Source organism: Gracilinanus agilis, chromosome 3 (assembly GCF_016433145.1).
Source record: "Gracilinanus agilis isolate LMUSP501 chromosome 3, AgileGrace, whole genome shotgun sequence".
In the NCBI taxonomy this organism is placed as follows: domain Eukaryota; kingdom Metazoa; phylum Chordata; class Mammalia; order Didelphimorphia; family Didelphidae; genus Gracilinanus; species Gracilinanus agilis.
Window position 1 is genome coordinate 116,482,003 of NC_058132.1, and position 23,163 is coordinate 116,505,165.

At 37.7% G+C, this 23,163-nt stretch overlaps 1 protein-coding gene across 2 annotated transcripts in view; it reads right to left on the reverse strand.

Moving 5' to 3' along the window:
* Positions 1-23,163, reverse strand: part of LCP1 (lymphocyte cytosolic protein 1) — a 61,913-nt gene that overhangs the window by 27,396 nt on the left and 11,354 nt on the right. The window contains exons 1-5 of one of the 2 annotated variants that reach the window (XM_044668220.1): positions 9,088-9,114; positions 6,979-7,018; positions 5,850-6,013; positions 5,008-5,137; positions 4,373-4,505 (exon numbers count right to left, since the gene is read on the reverse strand). In XM_044668220.1, the coding sequence (XP_044524155.1) occupies positions 4,373-4,505; positions 5,008-5,137; positions 5,850-6,013; positions 6,979-7,018; positions 9,088-9,114 (494 nt within the window). Of the gene's footprint in view, positions 1-4,372; positions 4,506-5,007; positions 5,138-5,849; positions 6,014-6,978; positions 7,066-9,087; positions 9,115-23,163 lie in introns of those variants that run through there. The other variant, XM_044668218.1, reaches the window with a different exon arrangement.

Sequence of the window (23,163 nt, forward strand, 5' to 3'; positions counted from 1 at the left end):
ACCACCCCCCACCCGTGCCTGGTGCCCCCCACCCCCTTACCCTACAAAGGGAAGGGAGGAAGCACTCTCATTGGGCTGCTGGATGGAGGGGCAGGTGAAGTGAGAAAAGTCTTCAGCAGCATAGAGAGGGGGAGGGGAGTGGCCCAACTGCTCTGCTCTCCTCCAGCTCTGCTGCCTGTGAGCTGCCTACCTTAAGTCTGGGTGCTCCCATTGACTGCTGGGCAGAGGGCAGAGGATGTGAAAAAATGTCAGGCAAGATAGAGGGGGAAGGGAACAGCTCCACTCAAATCCTTCTCTCTTTCTAGTAATGAATTAGGGGCAGGGATGGGGGGGGGGGGGAGTGCAGCCAAGTGCCCAGAGAGAGAGAGAGCTCTGCATGCCATCTTTGGCACCCATGCCATAGGTTTGCCATCACTGCTGTAGACAGTTCCTAGCTGTGTGACCCAGAGAAAGTTATTTCATCTCAGTTTCTTCAATTATAAAATGGGAATAATAACAGCACTTACCTCACAGAGTTGTTGTGAGGATCAAATTAGATACTATTTGTAAAGTGCGAGCACAATATCTAGAATATAGTAGGTGCTCTATAAATGATTGTTCCTGTATTCCTTCCTAGTCTGTGTTGCCCAGAATTTAAATGTGAAACCAAAGAGGGTTATCTTGATTTAAATGAACCCAGAATAGGCATTAGGCTTTGTACATCTGAAGGAGGATAGCTGAATATGTCAGCATCTTTGGACATGGAATGAGGAAGCAAATGCATTTTATGCACACACACACACACACACACACACACACACTCATGTGTGCTTGCACCTCTGAATTTTCTTAGCACATCAGCAAATGCTGAGGATGCCCAAGACAAATCTCATACTTCTTCATTTGCTCAGTCATTTTCCATCAGTCATTTCTTCACAAAGAAAGCCAGTAAAGAGAACTAGTTACTCTGTAAGTCTTCAGTCTAGATAGGGCACCCACTTCTCTCATTTGCAGGTCTAAAGAGGAGCATTAAAGCTTCATGAGGAAAGTAATGGAAGGATTTAAGCATTCTCCAAGAATTACACACTGAGAAGGTAGTGCCTAGCCTCCTTTAATGGAACTGCCCAGTTCTATTTTGGTTGTCTGGGTCAAACTCTATATACCAAGTTGAACAAATTTCTTTAATATCCTTGGTCTTGTACTTATTATTCTATTTCTGTCCTAATCTGTTCTGCTCTATCATATACAGTATAGCATATCTTATTATGCTATGTTATATTGTTATGTTATATTATATCATATTATATTATATAGAGGCAGCTGTGGCTTGTTGGTTAAGAGCACTGGGCTTGGAGTCAAGAAGATCTGAGTTTAAATTTGACCTCAGATGCTTCCTAGCTATGTGACTCTGGACAAATCACTTCACCTCTGTTTGCCTCACCATTGCCCTTCTGCTTAGTGTTGCTACTAGGATAGAAAGTAGGGGTTTAAAAAAGAAAAAAAAAGAAAGAAAAATTAAAGTAAGATTGTGGAAGTCCTTGAATACTGATCTAAAGATTCCAGAATTAGACCTTGATTCTACAGATAAGTCACTGAATGAGTCTAATCAGGAAAAGGGACATGGTCAAAGTGATATTTTAAGAAAAAGAATCTGGCGGTAATCCTCAAGGCAAGGAGAGACTGAAGACAGGGCAATTAGTTGGAATATTATTGAAAGGATACCTATATGAAATGATAAGAGGCTTGAGCTTATGTTCCAATAATATGTAGCTCTCTTAGATGAAGTCTTGAGTTCCTTACAGAATCATAGGATCATGGATTTATCTCATTTTACTTATGAGGATACTAAAGCCCAGAGAAGGTAAGGAATCTGCACAAGGTCATAGGGATAGTGTCCGAGGAGGGATTCAATCCCATGTCCTTTTACTCTATATGCAAGATTTATTCCAACACACCACTCTGGATGGGACTGTAAGTGTCTACACTAAGGTTGCACAGGGAGAGAAGCTAACAGAGATAATACTCCCTAAGGCTTCATCCAACTCTAAGATTCCATAATCACTGGTCTATGATAGAACAAGAAGAAGAAGAAGAAGAAAAAAGATGTGAAAAACAATGGAAGAATCGCAGAGCTTGATAACTGGTGGATTGGACATGGAAGTCAAAGAAGACAGAGTCAAAGATGACTGGGCTTGGACTCTGGGCATCTGGGAAATTAGTGATACCAGTAATAGAAGTCAGCCTGCCAAGAAAGAGTATTGGATTGAGGCCAGGGTCAGGGGAAGGGTGAAAATAAACTCAGTTTTTAGATGTTTCATTTAAATGATGGCTAAACAAATGAAAATGTCCTTAATGAATGATGTGATATTAAGTTAAAATAAAACATTTGGATTGGGTTCTTAAGGGATACTATCATAATGCTGACTTTCCATACAACAAATAAGTTTAGATCAACCTCACTTTGGATAAATTCATTTCATGGATTCATTTTCATACATTTATTAAAATAGTAGTGACATGATTTAAAACTTCATACACCATATCAGACACTTGAAATTTGCTTACAAAACATAATCTTCTGTTTCTATAAAAATATTTTCAAATATTAGTTTTTTTTAAAAAGCAAGAAATGTTCTTTTGATTAGATGAGTTTCTTGAAAACTTTTCTATCAGCAACAAATTATTTGCTGAATAAAGCTAGGGGCAAGGATACTTTTTAAAATACCTTCTGTTTTAAAATTATACTAAATATTAGTTCCAAGGCAGAAGAGAGGTAAGGGCTAGGCAATTGGGGTTAAGTCATTTGTCCAGAGTTACACAGCTTAGGAAGTATCTGAGGCCACATTTGAACCCAGGATCTCCCACCTCTAGACTTGGTGCTTTATCCACTGGACCGTCTGGCTGCCCCAGACTATTTTTATACAAAGACGCATACAGTTATATGAACACACACACTCTCTCCCACACACAACCCACAGCAATCTTGGCAGTTTTATATCTTTTGGGCTTTTAACTATATTTCCACTCCTTTCCTAAAGCACTACTGAGGCAAGCCAGGAAGGGATTTTAATGATAATTTCTCTGCCTCTTGGACATGCTCAGCACAGTAGAGACCTCCACAGCTACCTCAACTCCACCAAGGAAGAAGAATATGAGGGATAGAGCAGTTATAGAGATATGGCTGCAGGGCCTGATTAATGTGAATAGGCAAAAGTATACTCGCTTAATTGTCTCAATCTATACTACAAGGCAGTGGTTCTGGGTGGTGGGAGAGTCTACAAGATGGCTTTATCCTTTTTCTTCTTCAACCTGAATTTTCACCCTAAATTTTTAAAACCGAATTTACACAGAGGAACCACACCTTTGTTCCTGAAGAACAGAGGCTTAATTAGAACTTAGCTATACCAATAAACCCTGGAGAAACCTAGACTACAGCTAGACTACTGTCTTGGTTTATAATAATAACAACTATAATAATAACAGTAATAACAACTCTAAGAAAGACTTGCAAATCAGTCTTCCAGGTAAATAAATCAATTGTGTGCTAGGATAAACTTCCCATGCTTTGGGGATTATTACTTTCTCCCAATTTGCTTGATTAATTTTTTCCCCTAAATGCATGTAGATATTATATGCCATGTACATACAAAGCAAAAGTCCCGTTTTAGCCACAAAGTTGAGTTCTTTAACTCTAAAGACAAGGTTAAGGACGCAATGTTCAAGGGCAGCAAGGTGGCTCAGTGGATAGAAAGCCAGGCCAATAGACAGGATGTCCTGGATTCAAATCTGGCCTCAGACACTGCTTTGCTAAGTGAACCTGGATAAGTCACTTAACTTCAGTTAAGTTGAAAGAGCCCTTACTGCTCTTTTGCCTTGGAACAAGTATTAGTATCGATTCTAAGACAGAAGGGTGGGGGTTAAAAAAAAAAGGATGAAATGTGCAAATGACTCCTCTCAATTATTATTTCCCATTTTATATTACTATTGTACCAATAACAGGGAATGTTTAGATGACACAAAATAGCAGATTATCTGCAAATAATTTCTATTTGGGCCATAGAATCCACAAAAAATTTATCTTCCTAATTGTATTTGGTTTAGACTTTTATTAAAATTAGTTTGGAGCCCTTGAGCTATCAACCATTGACTAGGGAAAAGGAATCAAGTTTACTCCAGAAATTAAAACCAGAATATATTCATGTTCTATATTTACATATGTGTAAATACATGCATTTATGTATGTACATATATGCACATGTGTTTGTATATACAAATGTGTGCTTATATTACACACACACATATATATATATGTGTGTGTGTATATATATATGGAGAGAGAGAGAGAGAGAGAGAGAGAGAGATTTTTAGAAACCAATGAGGAAGTATTATTTACCATAGGACAATGCCATCTCCAACAGCGGTAAAGAGGTCATCTGTGTTCGGATCCATAGGGATGACATGCTTACAATCAGGATCATTTTCCAGGGCTTTGTTTATCCAGTTAACAAAGGCATATTTTTCTTCCTCTGCAAGTCAATGATTACATTTATCCATTTGCACAACTATACTCCAATATAAATAACAAAGTTCACTCTGGTCAAAAAATGTCAGAGTTGGAACAAACCTCAGAAGGTCATCTGGTCTGTCCCTCCCACCTCACTACCTTCTAAAACTTTTGGTTCCTTTTGTAAACAGCCATAATGTTTCTGTTTACCCAAAGTCACAATACGCTCTGGAAATAGACTTGAAGGCAGACAGAGATATTCAATAAGAACATTTAGTGAGAGGAAATAAATATTGCTTCTGGCACAGGAGAAGAAATATGGTCTAATGCTTATAGGGTGAATCTTAGGGGCTCTGCTTCTGCTTCTTTCCTTGAGTGCTATGTGGTTATGGGTAAGCCACTCAAATTCTCTGTGCTTCTTTCTAATCATTCCCTAAATAAGCTAATTCATGGGGGGATTTTGAGGTAAAATGGATATCAGTGATGCAATCTTTCTCTTCTATTAGTAAGCAGTATGAATTTACCTGAATAGGAATGCTGTGTCCCAACACTGGATTGTTCTGAGGTACCACCAATAGCACAAATCCCTTCTTTCTTATTAATGGCTTTTCTGAAGGTCTTGGCGACTTCTGTGCTTTTTAACCCATGAAACACCTGTGAAAACAGTATGCTTTTAAAGAAGTACAAGATGTGGCCAGGAGATTTTGGAAAAAGAAGAGAGTATTGTTGTAGCATGAGAACCATATCTGTTCTGACCATGTACTGAAAACGCTCCACTAAAGCCCTATTCTTGTGGCTTATGGTGGTATGAGGTGATCCTGAGTTTTGGAAGGCACTATCAAATGGAGCATAAACCTTGGTAGCTTTTTTCAAGCTGGGAAGGTTCATCTGAGGAAAGACCCCATCATTCAAAGATCACTCTAGCTAAGTGGCAGAAAGACTCATCACCAGAAGATCAGGTACCAATCTTCTAAATTCCTTTAACCATAACAAGCCTTGAAGACTCACTAATAAGGTGGAGATGAATCTCTTAATTAAGGGACTTTCTGCAATAATGAACTTACTGCTCTTTTGAGATATCATAATATTACAAGTTCTATTTTTTAAAACCCTTTCCTTCTGAATTTGAATCTGTACTGTGTATTGGTTCCAAGGCTTCAGAAGAGTGGCAAGGACTAGGAAATGGGAGTTAAGTGATTTGCCCAGGGTCACATAGCCAGGAAGTGTCTGAGGCCAAATTTGAACCCAGGATCTCCCATCTCTAAGCCTGGCTCTCAATCTACAGAGTCATCTGGCTGCCCCTACAAGTTCTATTTTGAAAAAGTCATCCCCCATCTTATATTTCCCAAAGTAATATCATACTCACCGAGATAAACTCATCAAAGCTGATTCGGCCATCATGGTTTAGATCTCCAGTTGCCATCAGATTCTCTGTGATTTCCCTTATTCTGTAACCAGGCAAGGGCAAGCAAGCTGCTTTGAACAAGTCATTTAGTTCATTGCAGCTGATGTACCCATTGCCATCTGTATCTGTAAATAAGAAATAATAAACATGTTAGCATTTGTAGTGGTGGTCCATTATAATTTTCATGTACTTTACACATTATCTTACTGGGCCTTATAATGATCCTATGAGGATTGGCTAGGCAATTATTACCCCCCACCCCCCATTGACATGCCCAAAATTACACAGTTAAGAGAGTATGTAACGCTAGCCATCCATCTCAGGTCTTCTGATGCCAAATTTGGAGCTCTAACACATCATGCTGTCTTGTATCATGCTGCCTTTCCAAATTTAAACCAACAATACTCAATATGTCAAAAAAAATGCATGGGAAATGGGGAGTAGCAGGGTACTGGAGATAATTGCCCCAGGATCTGAGCCTGCCACAATAAAAAGGCTTGAAGCCCAACAAAATACTGCAGCTTATCATTGATAAGGTACATCATACAATCACTCAGAACTCTGAAGGTACCAAACTAGATACTTCAGGAAGATGAGGGGAAAATAGACCCGAGTTCCAGCATATGGAAGTTGAAATTCTAAGAGTCAGAGAGGCAGAAGAGATCTAGAACTAAGAAGAAAAGAGTCAACCAAAGGGGAATCTTTTTTTTTTTTTTAAAGCAGAATGGGATATAAAATGATTTGGTATTAGGAAAATGAGAGAAATGGGGCAAAGAGAATAGATGTCAGTAAAAGAAAATCAGGAGAAATGACAACAACGAGGGTCTGAACTAGGAGCTCGGAGATTTCCCAGCCTCCAAATGGAGATGGGAAGAGGAAGGATTAATTTAAGCCAGGGAGAGGAGACGGGTTTTGAAGGTAATCTCCTCATGGAAACTAGCACCTTTAGCCCTTCCTAATAGTTCTTATGTTTGTTTTTTTCCTGTACTCTTCTAGTGTGCCCATATTTCTTTGTTTTTGATGAAACTGTGCTAGAGAATTACTATGCAATATTAGACCCTAAAATGTTTTCTGTACCAATTCTACTCACCAACTTTAGAGAAAGCTTCTCTGAGGTCTGCCATTTCTTCCTCGGATACTGATCCTCTGGCCATTTTTATTGCTTTGAGTAATCAATCTATTAAAAAAATATGTAATATTTATTACATCATAATATTTAAAATATATATATGTCAAAGGATATATCTGATCATTTATAAAGCATTATATTCCACCCTTATCTTCACATTGGAACCTTTCAGATTTTCTAAGGCATTTCGTTTAACAATGGAAACTGTCATCACATCCCTAGGATAAGTGCTTCATTTCACTTGACACCTCCCTGACCCAACCTATGTTCTATTAAGCCTACCTTTAGGGAAGAGGAAGAGAATGAAATAAAAAGTAAAGATGTTATTCCTGGGGTACTTTTTTCTTTTCTTTCTACAGACTATACTCTCATTTCTCATTTTCACCCTGTAGAATTCCAAATGATGCTAAATGCAATCAATGACAGATAATACCAGAAAAGGAACAGTGCTCACACAGGCAACAATTTTATCACTTTGTTTTACTGATACCCAGATATGACATAATATAAAAATAAAATAAAAGGGTGCCATAACCTTAGAATTTCCATAACCAGATTTATATTTACTTATTTGCTAAAATAATTATTAATTGTTTTAGATACTTAAAATGGGATTGTTATCTATAAACTATTCTATATTTTGTTTCATTACCATGTAATATATAGGTGCATGTGTTACCATTTACACATATACTATTCTGTATCCTAAAGGTGATTAAATTAAAGCTGGGGATTCATGATGCACATTTATCCATCTATAGCCCATTTATCTAGATATACCCCAAATATGTTGCTCAGACTTAACTACTTGATCAGTAAAGTCTGGATATTTTCCTTTTAAATATTATGATTCTATAACTTCCAAAGTTTTGAAATCTCTGCTCTACAAGACACATATTCATTTAAGAATCATTAAACCACTTTTGCAAGACACAAAGAGATACAAAGAAGATTAAAACACAATTCCTGTTCTAAGATGTATTATAATATAGAATATAAAGCATGTAAACAATGAATTTAATAAGAGATAATATGTGAATAGTACCCTAAGACTAAATACAATCAGAGTTCAAAGGAAGAGATCACTGGTGGCTGAAGGACTAAGTGAGAAGAGATGGGGGAATCAGGGACTGCTTCCCAAATATGAATGCTTTTTGTAAGTGTGAATAGCTTAAGGATGGGAATTTCACAGAAGGAAAGGCATTTGAGGTGGATCTTGAAGGATGGGTAGTTCAACAGAAGGAATTAGAAGTTCAAATATAGGGAATGGAGTGAAAAAAAAAAAGCACAGAAGTGAATGTGGGCATATTTGGGAAATGGCAAGTAGTTCAATTGATTTAGAATAAAGGCTACATATAGAGGAATAGTTGGTAAAGGCAAGTCCTCCATATTTTGGAAGGTTATGGTAAAAGGATGAACTTTTAGCAAATATTATATACCTCATTTGATTAAAAGTGTCTAATTATTACTTAATGTATTACTTATTTTTTCTCTTGCTCTTCTTAAAAAAATTATTTAAAACACCTTTTCTTTTTATATTTTGAGTTCCAAATTCTTGCTCTTCCTTCTACTCCCCTATCCAGTGAGAAGGCAAACAATATGTCAATATACATGTGAAACTATGCAAAACATATTTTCATATTAGTCATTAAAAAAAAATAAAGCCATAAAATTATACTTTAATTTGCGCTCCAAGTTAATCAGTTTTGTCTCTGGAGGATTCATTTCTGATAAATGTGAAGTGGTATGTCAGAGTTGTTTTTATTTGCTTTTCTCTAATCAATAATGATTTAGAGCATTTTTTTTATGACTACAGATAGCTTTTTTTTTTTTGGTTGCTAGGTAGCACAGTGGACACAGTGATGGCCTAGAGTCAGGAAGACTCATCTTCCTGAATTCAGTAGCCTCAGATAACTATTAGCTGTGTGACCCTGGACAAGTCCTGGACAAGTCAGTTAATTATGTTGCCTCAGTTTCCTCATCTATAAATTGAGCTAGAGATGAAAATGGCAAACCACTTCAGTATCTTTACCAAGAAAATCTTTAATGTGGTCATAAAGAATAGGACACAACTGAAAAATGACTGACTGATAGCATTGATTTTTTCTTCTGAAAATTACTTGCTCATTTCCTTTTACCATTTGTCAACTGGGGAAAGGCTACTTTTAGAATAACTTTGAATTAGTTCTATACTTATTATATAGTTGAGGAATGAGGCTTTTATTAGAGAAAGTTGCTATAGAATTTTTTGATATTACTTCATTATCTATGGACTTTTTAGAAAAATATAGTTTCCCTGATTATTTCTTTTAATTAGAGCTTTTTTTTGGTTTTGTTTTTGTCTGAGATCATGATTGCCTCCCATTGTTTTTTCAGTTTAGCTGAAACATGATATCAGCCCTTTAACTGTATGTCTTTCTGTTAAAAGTGTGTCTCTTGTAAACAACATATTGTTGGTATCCATTCTGCTATTCACTTCTATTTTATGGGTGAGCTCATCCTATTCCCATCCACGGTTATGTGATATGGTTATGAGAAATGGTGCTTTTAAAGAATTCTTTGAAATATTTTTTTAATGGTGCTTTGAGGTCTTGTGCTTTTTTACCAGTTAGCAGATATAGCCAATCCTATGGCCCTCCTCTCAGTTGATGAGGGTTTGCCTGACATTCCTAGCCTGAATGGAGAATGAGCACCTGAGCTAACATGAAGGATGTTGACTTTATCTGCTTTGATAAGAGTTTGCAAGGCTGAGCAAGGACATCCAAGCACCCAAACAACCTCAAAAGTCTGACAAACAGGAAACAGGAGGGAATATCACACATATACATTGGGGATCTTTGCACTCTTTCCCTGTCCTTTCTCCTGGAATTCCCATGGGAGGAATAATCTGAAGGAAGGAGGAAAATTTTGAGGACAAGAGGAGGGCAATATTCAAATCTACAATAAATCTAGTGACTTGAAATCCCTGCTTTGGCTTTTTCTATTGCCCTGGCTACACTACCTGCAATATCCTTGATTAAATACTTTCATATCTTAAGATGAAAGGGTCTGAGCTGCAATTCTTTGGGCAAAAATCAGCATTCACTCCTTTCTCACAACTTTGCTCCATGTTATTTTCTTCTGTTTCTTCTCTACCTCTCTCTTTTTATATCCCATCTTTCCTCAAAAAATCCATTTTGCTTCTATCCTCTGGCTCCTTTAATCTGTCCTTTTATTATCATCCTCCCTTTTTTTATACTCTTCCTCGGATTTCCTTATTGGATAAATTAGTTTTTTATACACATCTGAGTGTGTTTATATATTCTTCCCTCTTTGAACCAATTCTGATGAGATGTTCAAGCATTGCCTGACTCCCCTCTCCCATTTCCCCCTTCTCTGAAAAGCTCTTCCTTGCCTTTTTAAGTGAGAAAAATGTCCCCATTACACCACTCCTTTCCTCCTTCTACTAGCACATCTCTCTTTCTCATCCTCTATTTTTCTGTGGATCATCCCAACATAACCAACTCACACCTATGTCTTCAGTTTATGTAAAGTCCTTTCAACTGCCCTAATAATGATAAAATTCCTTGGAGTTACATACATATATAATCTTCCCGTATAGGAATATAAACAGTTTAATTTAATTGAGTCTATTATGATTACTCTTTTATGTTTACCTTTTTATGCTTCTCTTGAGTCTTGTGTTTGAATGTCAAATTTTCTATTCAGATTTGGACTTTTCATCAGAAATGCTTAAAAAATCCTTTATTTCATTAAATACCCATTTTCTCCCCAAAGGATTATACTCAGTTTTATTGGGTAGGTTCTGTTGTCTTCTGATCTTATCTCGTGGTCTTTCCTGCCACTGTGATAGCTTTTTATGGTTAACTTCCTTTTTTTGTTGTTTGCTCATTTTTTCTAGCTGATTTCTTGAGTTCTGAAATTTATATTAAGGTTAGGTTTGTTTTTGCTTCCTTGGGGTTGGGGAGGCACTGCCCCAAGTTTCAGGCTTTTTGGTGCTGCTGTTTTAAGAGCTAGTTCTAGGGATCCATAAGTTTTTGGTGCTTCCATGAAGGTATTTTCCTGGGTGAGGTATGATCCCTGCTCTCCTGGTTTGTACTCTGGTCTTTACCCAGGAGCAGTCCCTGGTCCCTTGTAGGTTCAAGCACTAAGGCTTCTCTTAGCTTGCTACTGTAACCAGGTGTTCTGTTTTCCTGCCACTGCAAATGCTAGCAAACACTATTCTTAATTTAAACTTCTTAATCCTTGGGACCAACCACCAGTGCTCCTCTCTGCCCTGGAGCTGTGACCCAGAACCGTATATAGTCAGTAGAGCCTCCAGTTGGCACCAGTTGTACCCAGTACTAGCAAACAGTACCCTGTAATCTCCCACCAGTTATCTAACCCCCTTATAGTCTCTGGGATGAGAGCTTCCAAAGCTGCTGCTACTCCTGTTGCCTCCACCTGGAGTCACAGGCTTCTCTTGCTGACTTCCTGAAAATTTTTAGACTGGAAAAATGTATCACCCTGACCTTTGTTGGTTCTGCTACTCCAAAATTCAATTTGAGTAGTTTAAAGTTATTTGGAGTGGATTGTTAAGAGTTCAAATCCAGTATCTTAGCTAGAACCATACCCTGTTCACTATTTCTCCACATTTTTCCATCTTAAAGGTCACATCCTTCTAATCACCTAGTTTTGAAATCTCAGTTATCCTTAACTCTTACCTCTCCCTCATCCATAATATCCAAGAAGTTGCCAAATATTATTGATTCTATCTATATCTCTTGTCTCCATTCTGTTCTGTTCACAGCGCTAAGTGGTCTCCCTGATGCCAGATCTTCCCTCTCCAGTGCATTCTTCATCCAAGCAAAAACCATCTTCCCCAAAACACAGGTCTTATCATATCACTCCCCTAAATAAAAATCTTAAGGGGTTCTACAAGGTGGTATTTAAAGGCCTCTACAACCTAGTACCTGCTTACTTTTTCAACCTTATTTCATGCTACTCCCCTTGACACTCAGCATTCTGGTCAAACAAGGTTATTAGCTGTTCCCTGAATTCAACATAGCATTTTCCATTTCCACCACCTTACATGGGCTCTGTCCAGGCTGGAATGCACTCTCTTCTCATCCCCAAACCTTAGAATGACTCATTTCCTTCAAGATTTAGCTCAACATGATCAAATGAGGTAATGAAATGGAGTTTGAACTTAAGAAACCCATCAACTTTATGGACATAAAAGTGAAAAGAAAAGGGAAATGAGTAGAAATCACTTCAAGAGAGGAATGAATAATTTAACACAAGCCTTGGTTAAGAATATTATTCCATCTTGACGAAAGTCAAGTAAAAATATAATATCCTAGGAGAGTAGCTTCTAACCAGCAGGATGAGAAAGGAATCATTGAACATGGGATCTTAGTGATCATTTAGTTCACTATCCTCAGTCCACCTTATTTTACAGACAGAGAAACTGAGGCTGATGAAGAAGAAGTGGCTTGTATAGGCTCCAAGTCTCAAGGAAATGCTAGACTTGGGTTTATAAATGGACCTACTGCTGAGTAAGCAGGATAAGAATTGGATTTACCATTAAATAAGCCATTAAGCTTCATAAAAGAGAAGGGCATCTCTCATCTAAATAAACTGAATGTGCAAATGACACAGTTTTCCAGAAGCAGAAAAGCAGGAAGTGGAAGTAATTAGATTGAATATCTTTAGCTGACTTCATCTCTAAGCAATGCATTGGTAGGGCTACAAGCAAATATTAGGCACTATACATAGCATCATCATTGTGCTTACCTGGAGACGTGGGCTCTTTTCAATTCACTCCTCTTTTAAAGTACAGAGTATGATAATGTCATTAAAATAAAAAAGTGTAGCACATGAGGTAATCAAGCAAATTATGAAGAAATTTAAAAGAATAGCAAAGAGGGTTCAAGGCATTTGGAGCACTAAAAGAGGAGCTGATGAAACAGGTTCCATTTGGATCAATGTAGTATCTTCAGCTCTAGACTGTTGCTTTTGAATTGTCTCTTCATTTTTATGAAAGAGGTTTCTAACCATGTTCTGCCCAGGAGACATTTTAAAGATCTGCCACAAATTAGTGGGGAAGTTTGGAACCAAACTTCTGAAACCTTACCCAGAGGATAGATTCTAAGGACAAAAATCTCAAATCACTCATCTAAATCAGTCTTGACTGTACTTGTGTGCAAATGTCATTCTATTAAATTGATAGCTAGGATATTCTAAGACTTTTAGCCACAGGCCAGAGCTGAAGACACTACATTGATCCAAAGGGAACCTGTTGCATCAGCTCCAAATCAGTGTTTCAAATGCCTTGATATCTTCTTTGCTATTTTTTTGAATTTCATCTCATAATCTGTTTGAACATCTCATAGGCTAAACTTTTTTTGATCTTAATGACATTATCATATCCTGTGTTTTTAAATAAGAAGGAATTGAAAAGAACCTACTTTTCCAAATAAGCACAATGATGATGCCATACAGACTAACTTTTAAAAATTAATTTTAAAAAGTTTTAAAAAGCATTAATAACTCAAAAAATAGCAAACAGTAATAAAGTTTATCCATTCATTTCACAGCTCTAGGAAACTATAATTCTATGATGTAATTAAGTTAGCCTAAATTAATAGACTTTCAGGCTAAAGATCAACACATTTGGGATTTGTTCCATTAGTGAGGAAAGAAAAGTTATGAGAAGCAGGGCTTACAAGAAAGCTATCTGATATTCTGATATCCCCAATTCCCTGAATTCTAAAATTGCTAACTGGTTTAAGGAGTTCTTAATTTTTATGGGAATGAGGAAGAAAAAATGTCATAGGTTATTATAAAAATGTAAACTTTATTTTCTATAAGTTAGTAAAATAAAAATAGCTTGACAGAAAATATTAGAGGTTAGCACTTATGCAGAGAATAGAATGAGAAAAGAAAAGCAATCAAAGATTTGAAAATGCAAAAAAAATATTTCTGAAGTTCTTTTGGGGGATGTTGAGATTGTTTATTTTGGTGACAACCTTTAATTTCAGATTGCTTGAATAATTTTACAAGTTGGTCATTATCAGGTAGGAATAGTTATTCTGCAATGTAGCTCAGAGGTCAAAGCAAGACTATATATAAACTTGGCACAAATTTCAAGTTCTTACACAGATTCAGGGGGAAATTACTCAACTTCATTTTAAAAACTTAATATATAATAACATTAAATATGTCTAGAATAACTAAAGAGAGTGACTGCAAGAAAATTTAAAAATATAAAAGATAAGACTTCAGTGGTCAAGTTAAGTAAATTAGTATTTATTAAGTAACTACTATGTGCCAAGAACTTTGCTAAATGTTGAGAATACAAAAGGCAAAATTATTTTTAAAAACAAACACTCAGTCCCTGCTCTCAAGATCACAGTCTACTGGGAGAGATAGCATGTAAAGAACTATGTATAAAGAAGATATAAATAAAATAAATTCTAGATGATCAAAGAAGGAAGGCACTAATATTTAGGCAAACCAGACAAGGCTTCATGTAGAAGGTGAGATTTTAGCTGGAACTTGCAAACAGATAAGGAAATCAGTAGATGGGGGTGAGGAGGGAGAGAATTACAGGAATGGGGGGGGTGGCTAGCCCATGGACAAATGTTGTGTTTTGTGGGGGGAAAACAGCATGGAGGTCATTGCCAGTGGCTCATAGAATACATGGAGAAATAAGGTGGAAGAAAACTGGAAAACTTAGGGGAAAGGTTGTGAAGGGCATTTTATATTTGATACTGGAAGTTTTAGGGAGCCACTGGCGTTTGTTGAGTGGAAGGGTGACATGTTCAGATGGTTTTAGGAATATCGTTTTGGCAACTGATTGGAGGATGGATTGGATTGAGGAGAGCCTTGTGACAGGGAGTGCAATCAGCAGATTACTAAAACAGTCCAAGCATGACATGCTTGTACCAATATGGCAGCAATGGCAAAGAAGAGAAGGGAAAATATATGAGTGATGTTGCAAAAATCAGATCAACAGGCTTTGGCAATTGATTGGATTTTGGACATAAGAAAGAGTGAAGAATTAAGAGTGACACCTCAATTTCTTTGCTGGGTGAATGAGAGAATGGTGAAGTTAGAAGGAAGGGAAAATTTGGGAAAGAAATATAATGAGTTCAGTGGTATGAACTCCGCTAAAGCAGATTTCAAGTTCTCCATTCCTTAGTAGATGGTTTCACAAACTATTATAATCCCCTCAAAATCATTCAATGCTCAGCAATTCATTTGGTAATGAATTTCCCCACATTTGACTAAAATGATATTTAGATAAAATTATCTTACACAAAAATGCTTGCAAATTTTAAAACACTATAGAAATGTGATTTACATCAGTTCTCTGGGGCTATACTCAAAGCCTTTCTAGCTGATAGAACCTTGTTGAATTCACTTAACCAGGGGCTTAAACTAGAGGAGGATTTCTAAGGTCCTCAGAGTTTAAAACTCTTAATCCTATATTCTCATGAAACTAGCTTGTGCTTTGCTATCATACACAGCTTTTGAGAACACATTGCTTTTGTTTGTTTTTTTTTTTACTATTTTACTATTTTATTATTATTACTATTATTTATTTATCATATTTTATTATTTATTTATTTATTATATTATTATTAATTATTATTATTTTACTATTACTCAGTAGAAGTATTTCTAAACACACTGACAATAATGAATGTTTAGAAGAGAGAAATATACCATAATAACTGAATTTTCACCTCACACAGAGCAAATTGACCAAGATGATAAAAGACAGGAACGGTCAGTGTTGGAGGGGTTGTGGGAAGACTGACATATTAATGCACAGATTTTAGAGCTGTAAATTGGTCCAACCTCTTTGGAAAGAAATTAGTAATTTTATGAAGAGACTAAAAAAGTTTATCTCCTTTGACCCAGAAATTCTAATGCTGGGCATATGCACCAAGAAGGTCAATGAAACACACCAAAACACTCTATTTATAGAAGTACTTAAAAAAAAATCCTTATCCTTCCACCTTAAAATCAATAGTGTGTATTGGTTCCATGAAAGAAGAGCAATAAAGGCTAGACAATAGAGGTTAAATGACTTGCCCACAGTCACACAGCTAGGAAGTGACTGAGGCCAGATTTGAACCCTACCACTATTTTTTTATAGGAGCAAAGAACTTGGAAACAAAATAGATGCCCTTCAATAGGAGAATGACTAAATAAACTGTAGCATAGGAATAGAATGGAATATTACATTCTGTAAGAAATGATAAATATAACAAATATTTATCATAGGTAGATTTATTGATACTAATGTAATGAAGCTGAATCAGGAAAATATACACAATGACTACAGCTGTGTAAATGGAAATAACAATAAAATAACTAAAAATAAAAGCTATGAAATTTTAATGACCAAAACTGGCCTCAAAGAAAATATATAAAAGGGTACTTTACTTCCTTCTTAGTAGAGAAGAATTATGGATATAGAATGTTACAGATAACGCAAGACTTTTTCGATATGTTGGTTAATTTTGTTAAATCTTTTCAGTGTTTTTCCCCCTTCTTTTTCTTCTCTCTTATAAGGAATAACTCTCAAGAGTGGGTAAAGGGAGGGATACATTGGAGAATGTAGGTGATATAAAACCAATTAAATTAAATATTTAATACATTTTAAATTTTAATAAATTAATTAAAGACAAATTAATTAAAAAATAAACACCCACCTTGAGGACAAACCTAGAGAGATTGGGATGACATTGAAAACAGAGATGATAAGTGAACATGCCCTATCCAATCCTGGCTGAGTACTCTCTCCCTAAAATTGCCCAATATTAAATAGGGGTCAGTGAAGACATAGGACTCACCTCAGTATGGATCTTTCTTTCTTTTTTTTAATTAATTAAATTAGAATATTTTTCCATGGTTACATGATTCATGTTTTCTTCCCTTCCCACTTCCTTCCTCCCTCCTGGAACCGACAAGCAATTCCACTGGGTTTTACATGTATCATTGTTCAAAACCTATTTCAGTATGGATCTTTCTAAAGAAGGGCCAAAACATCCACAAAGTCGAATATGTCCCAGACTAATTGGACTACCTAAGATAAGGCACAAACATGGGAAACAAGAGCAACAGTAAGTGGGCCAGCACACTTCTGCCCCATTTAGAACAGGGGAAAAAAATCAGCAGCAGTGTGGGATCTGATATCCTCCTATGTTACCAAATATTTGTTTGGGAAGTACTAATCTAGTCCACTCCCTGCTTCCAGGCACTCAAACTGTCCCAGAAAGACAGCTTTCTCCCATTTTATTAAAATTTTCTAAATTAGGAAATGGTACATTCTCCCTTGATAATATATCCCAGTGAATCATATCCCTAGTGTGTAACCTAAATTCTTTTTAATGCAACTAAAACTTCTCTTTTGTGCTTTTCTCTAATTCAAACAATAATCCATCCAATATACCTGAATATTGTCACTGCTTCCCTTCTCTCTTTTCTTCATTAAATAAATTCAATTTATTTAGTCTGTCTTCATTCGCTATTTTCTTGGTAAATTAATTTAATTTCGTTGTTTAATTTTATTAAAGAAAGTTCCTAGCTCAGTCCAGCCATGTCCTCACCTCCAGGAGAAGAATACTCCTGGGTCTCTGTACTTTCTCTAGCATGTCATGCAGCTCCTTCACCTGGAAATTTACTTCACTCTTAGGCTCTTACATTGCAAATATACTTTGTTCTGGAGGATTCCTCCTAGAATCTCCATTTTAAGGAAACTACCAAGGCTCATCATGTCTTCATTCCTCTTATGGCTTTATCAACCATATTTCAGTATTGGTAACTTTCTTTCTGTCCCTACCCATCAGCTTCTTTTTATGGGTTTTCTTCCTGCATTAAATTGTAAGCTTCTTGAGGGCCAGACTTCGCTGTTTCATATTTGTATTTTCAGAATTTAGCATGCTGCCTGGCACATAGTATTAAGTGGTTCATAAATATCTATTGACTCGATTGTTCTAGACTGTTCATCAAGATTTTTAAGTATAAAGGGAAATTGTTAATGAACCTTAAAGCTAAACTATTTTATAAGAAAAGAAAAAAAAGAAAATGATTATAATTACTTCATGGTTCTTCCATATTCTAGCAATGCATGCAGGCATAATGTAAACCTCTGAAGCAAAATCTCAAGCATTTAACTATGTGATAGGGATGGCTTAGGACAGGAGAGAAGAGGTACAATCCTTGAAGGAGGCCACAATAAATCATGTTGCCACAAGAAATGAGGATTCATATGTGAGGGCAAAAAGAAAGGAAAGTGTGTGCCTGATATGTTCTAGACCTCTCCTTGCTGGATTATTAGTAATAAAGCATTGTGGCATCTGGTTTGTACCATAGCAATTTTTAAACTTTCATTAGGGACTGTTAAGTGTCTCAGTGGATTGAGAGCCAGGCTTAGAGATAAGAAGTTTTGGGTTCAAATGTGATCTTAGACACTTCTTAGCTATGTGACCCTGGGCAAGTCATTTAACCCCAAACTTCTAGCCCTTACCAAAATTCTGCTTTAGAACTGATAATTAATATCAACATCTAAGACAGAAGGTCTTTAAAGGGAAGGAAAGAAGGGAGGGAAAGAAACAAGGAAGGAAGGAGGGAAGAAAGGAAGGAAAGAAGGAAGAAGGGAAGGAGGGAAGTAAGGAAAGAAGGAAGGAAAGAAGGAAGGAAAGAAGAAGGAAGGAAGGAAGGAAAGGAAAGAAGGAAGGACGGAAGGAGGAAAGAAGGAAGGAGGGAAGAAAGGAAGGAAAAAAGGAAGAGAGATCAGGAAAGGCTTCATGTAGGAGGTGGCAACTAAGCTTCCACAACTTCCATCCCCCAATCCGGGAACTCTTCATCTGGAAAGATCCCATCAACTCTGGCAATCACTAGGCATTAGTCCTCTGCTTCAGAAGCTTCTCTCACGGAGGGCAGCCGTGAGCTTCTCACAGAACTTCCACAGAAGGAGTGCTCTCCCATTGGCCATGCTTCTGAATTTCAGCTTCCCTCAGAGTGTTGCTTCATTTGATTGTAAACTCTTTGAGGTCAATAATAGTCTTTCTCTGTATTTCTGCCTCAAGCACTGCGCCCTATACCTGCTGGCGCTTAATAGTTTCTTGTCTGACTGGGCTGAGCTGAGACTGATGAAGAGAAAGAGGACTCTCGCCAGAGAGAGGTGAGGCCCCAGTCCATGCAGAGTTCGGAGATGGCGGATGTCGTGGGCAGAGGTGGATGAGGGGAAGGAGTACTACTAAGCGAGGCTGCCCAGCTAACCAGACACGGGAGGAGGGGCTCAGCACCAGCCTAGTTAATACTTCTTGGTGCAGCATCCTTTTTTCCAATCTTTCCCCTATTCCAATCTTTCCCCCCCACAAAAAAAAGGGTTTCCAAGGAATGAAACGATTGCAAAAACTGATTTGGTCTAAGCAGGATGATCCATGTGCACGTGGTAAAATGGAAACTTAAATCAAACAGGTAGGGTGGCCAGGCGGTATAATGGAGAGAGAGACCTGGGCTTGGGCTGAAAAGATTTATCTCCATGAGTTCCAATCAAGCCTCAGACACTCACAGTGACTCGGGGCTTCACCCTGCTGGCCTCAGTGCCCTTCATCTGTACAATGAACTGGAGAAAGAGGTGGCCAGCTCCTCCAGTATCTTTGCCACGGAAAGTCCCAAGAGGGGGTGGCAGACTCGGAAGTGCTGGAACCAAACGAGCAGCAACATTCTCAGATTGCAGCCCGGCGGGACTGCCTGCCCTACCCTTTGGGAGGCTGCTGACCGAGTGAGCTTTACAAGCTCTGTCTCTTCCAGTGCTCAGAATTCTGACGTCAATCAAAGGCTGCACTGGCAGAGCTGGGCTAGAGTAGAGACAGTGAGTGTGTGCGGAGCAGACAGGATGAGGGAGACCACACAGCAGGCTTTTACTGGGCTGCCTCTGGGAAATAACTCTCAAGCAGTCCAGTCTTCTTTTTTTTAATCCTTATCTTTTTTTTTTTTTTTAAACCCTTATCTTCTGTCTTAGAATCGATATTACTTCCAAGGCAGAAGAGGGGTTAAGTGACTTGTCCAGAGTCACAGAGCTTGGAAGTGTCAGAGGCCAAATGTGAACCCAGAATTTCCCATCTCCAAGCCTGGTGTTCTATCCACTGAGTCACCTATCTGCCCCTTGTTATGCATTTCTTAAGAACTTACTATGTATCAGGTATTGTGCAGCATCAAGCGCTATCATCGATCCAAATGCCTCGTATGAGAAAGTGTGTGAAACAGGGGTTCTGATTTTCAGAGGCATAGATTTATAGCTACAGGGGGGCTTAGAGATCATTCTGTCTATGGTCCCCATTTTACAGATGAGTTAACTGAGGCACAGAGAAATACAGTTAAAAACCACACAGATAATGAAGAGGCAGGGTGGGCATTCAAATTCAAATCTCCAAATCTTGCATTCTTTCCACTAGGAGGTTTTTCTTCTGGGCACAGGAAACCTTACCCCACAAACTGCCTCCATCAGCCCGTTTGGCTCACTTTGTGTTCCGGAGCACAATAATGCTCTGGGCAGCTCCTGGGGTTTGGGAAGGTCAGCCAGGAGACATTGGAGGCCAGAACCAAGAGGCCAAGAAGACAAGAACAAGAGGGATTCCAAAGCAGCTCTCTCTTTCCTGGCCTTGACCCACATCTCTGTACCTGGCTGTATGAGGAGCCTTCTCTAACAACCCTCAAGTTCATAGGGAGAGTCGTCAAAGTTTCTGCCCTTCAGTTTGGATTATCAGCGATGAGTGGGTGATCAGTTTTGCAACCTTCCAGTCACCGGAGAGTTTACCTTTAATTTTCCCTCAGCCCAGATAGCCAGTTCAGCACCAAATCTTGCCAAATCTACACTGCTCAGTCCCATTCTCTACTTGCTTTAACTCAAGCCCTCATTACCATCCATGACTAGCTCGATGGCCTCCTAAGAGGTTCCCCTGCCTCAAGCCTCTTCCCTTCCCTCTTTCAAACATTAAAAATTTCCCCTTTAATTTTATATCAAAATTGCCCCCATTTTTCAGTCACCAAAGGGATTTTCTTATTCATTCATTCATTCATTCCCAATTCAAAGAGATTTTCTTATTTATTTATTTTTAGGTTCATTTACTTTTTATTTTTACCAATCTAAAGTGATTTGCTTAAAATACAGGTCAGCCCATCCCACTTCTCTCCTCCAGAAGCTCCTTTCCATCTTTATTATTTCATCTCTATCATAGCCTTCTTAATCATATCAGGATGGTAATACATAGAGCCAGAAAGCAGCCTATATGAAAAAGGCCAACAGCTTCTAGCAGACCACAAGCCTCAGAGGATGAGCTAGCTGTGGGCAGTCTAAGCACTAGGTGGTGTGGTGGATGAAAAGCTGGACTTGGGGTCCAGAAATGAATTCAAATATGACCTCAGACATTTAATAGCTGTATAGTCCTGGGTGAGTCTCATAAGTTCTGTTTGCCTCAGGTTACTCGTTTGCAAAATGGGGATGATAATAGCACCTATTGCCCAGGGTCATTGTGAGGATGAGATATTTGGAAAGGACCTTGCAAATCTTAAAGTGTTATACAAATACTACCTTGTTTTTGTTATTGGTAGTAATTGTCATCATTGTTTTCATGATCATATTATCATCAAACAAGCTATTTTAATTTTAGGTTTTATTAAAAGAAATCTAATAGGGGGCAGCTGGGTAGCTCAGTAGATTGAGAACCAGGCCTAGAGATGGGAGGTCCTAGGTTCAAATCTGGTCTCAGACACTTCCCAGCTGTGTGACCCTAGGCAAGTCCCTTGACCCCCATTGCCCACCCTTACCACTCTTCCACCTAGGAGCCAATACACAGAAGTTAAGGGTTTAAAAAAAAAAAGAAATCTAATATCTGGAGCAGCTAGGTGGCTCAGTGGGTAGAGACAGACCTAGAGATAGGAGTTCCAATTTGGGTTCAAATTTGACCTCAGAATCTTTCTAGCTGTGTGACTCTGGGCAAATCACTTAACCCCCATTGCCTAGCCCTAACTACACTTCTGCTTGGAACCAATGCTTAGTACTGATTCTAAGACAGAAGGATTTAAAAAAAAAAATCTAACATCCAGAGCAGGGATTTCTAGTCTTTTTTGTGTCATAGATTCCTTTGGCAAAATAGCGTAGCTTATGGAAACTCTGAAGATTTTTATTTAATTCATAATTAAAGGAAATTGGAGGCTTCACTGTGTGAGCCTGGGCAAGTCACTTAACTCCCATTGCCTAGCTCTTATTGCTCTTCAGCCTTGGAACCAATAAATAATATTGATTCTAAGACAGAAGGTAAGAACCTTAAAAAAAAAAAAAGAACTGATACTAAGACAAAAGGTAAGGTTTTTTTTAAAGAAATAAAAAACAGGAAATGCTAAATTTCTGTTAAAATAAAGATGTAAATTTATTTCCCATTCAAGTTCATGAACCTACCAAAGTACTCATAGACCATATAACCCCAAATTAAGAATATCTGGTTTAAAGGGAGAGAGGTGATAGGCCCATTAGGAGATGTCATGGTCAGAACACATCTGTACTATTGAGTCCAGCTTTAGGCAACATATTTTGGAAGGAACATTGACAAGTTAGAGAAATATCTAGAAGAGGATAACTAGCAAAGTGAGGTGGCTGAAAATATGGGAATCCTGGATGAAAGAACTAGCTTTGAAAAGAAGAAGATGAAGATCAGAGAGTAGAGGAAGAAGTTGAAATTACACATGATAAAAGTCTTCAAATATTTAAGTTACTGGATACAAAAGAAATAGATTTTATGTGGCCATAGAAAGTAAAACTAGAGAAAAGTGACAGTGGACTTTGGGCTAATATAAGGAAAAACTTCCTAATAATTAGTTATTCACAAGTGGAATAGGAAATAAGCTTCAATTCAGTGGAGATCTTTAAAGAGAGATTGGATAACCCCTTATTGGAGATGTTATAGATAGGACTTGGGATTATGAATATGGGTTCAAATCACATCTCAGACATTTACTAGCCATGTGACCCTGAGCAAGTCATAAACTCTGTGGGTCTTGGTTTATTCACCTGTAAAATGAGGAGGGGTTAGACTCAATGGCCTCTAAGGTCCTTGTTATTTTATGATGCTACTATATTGATTC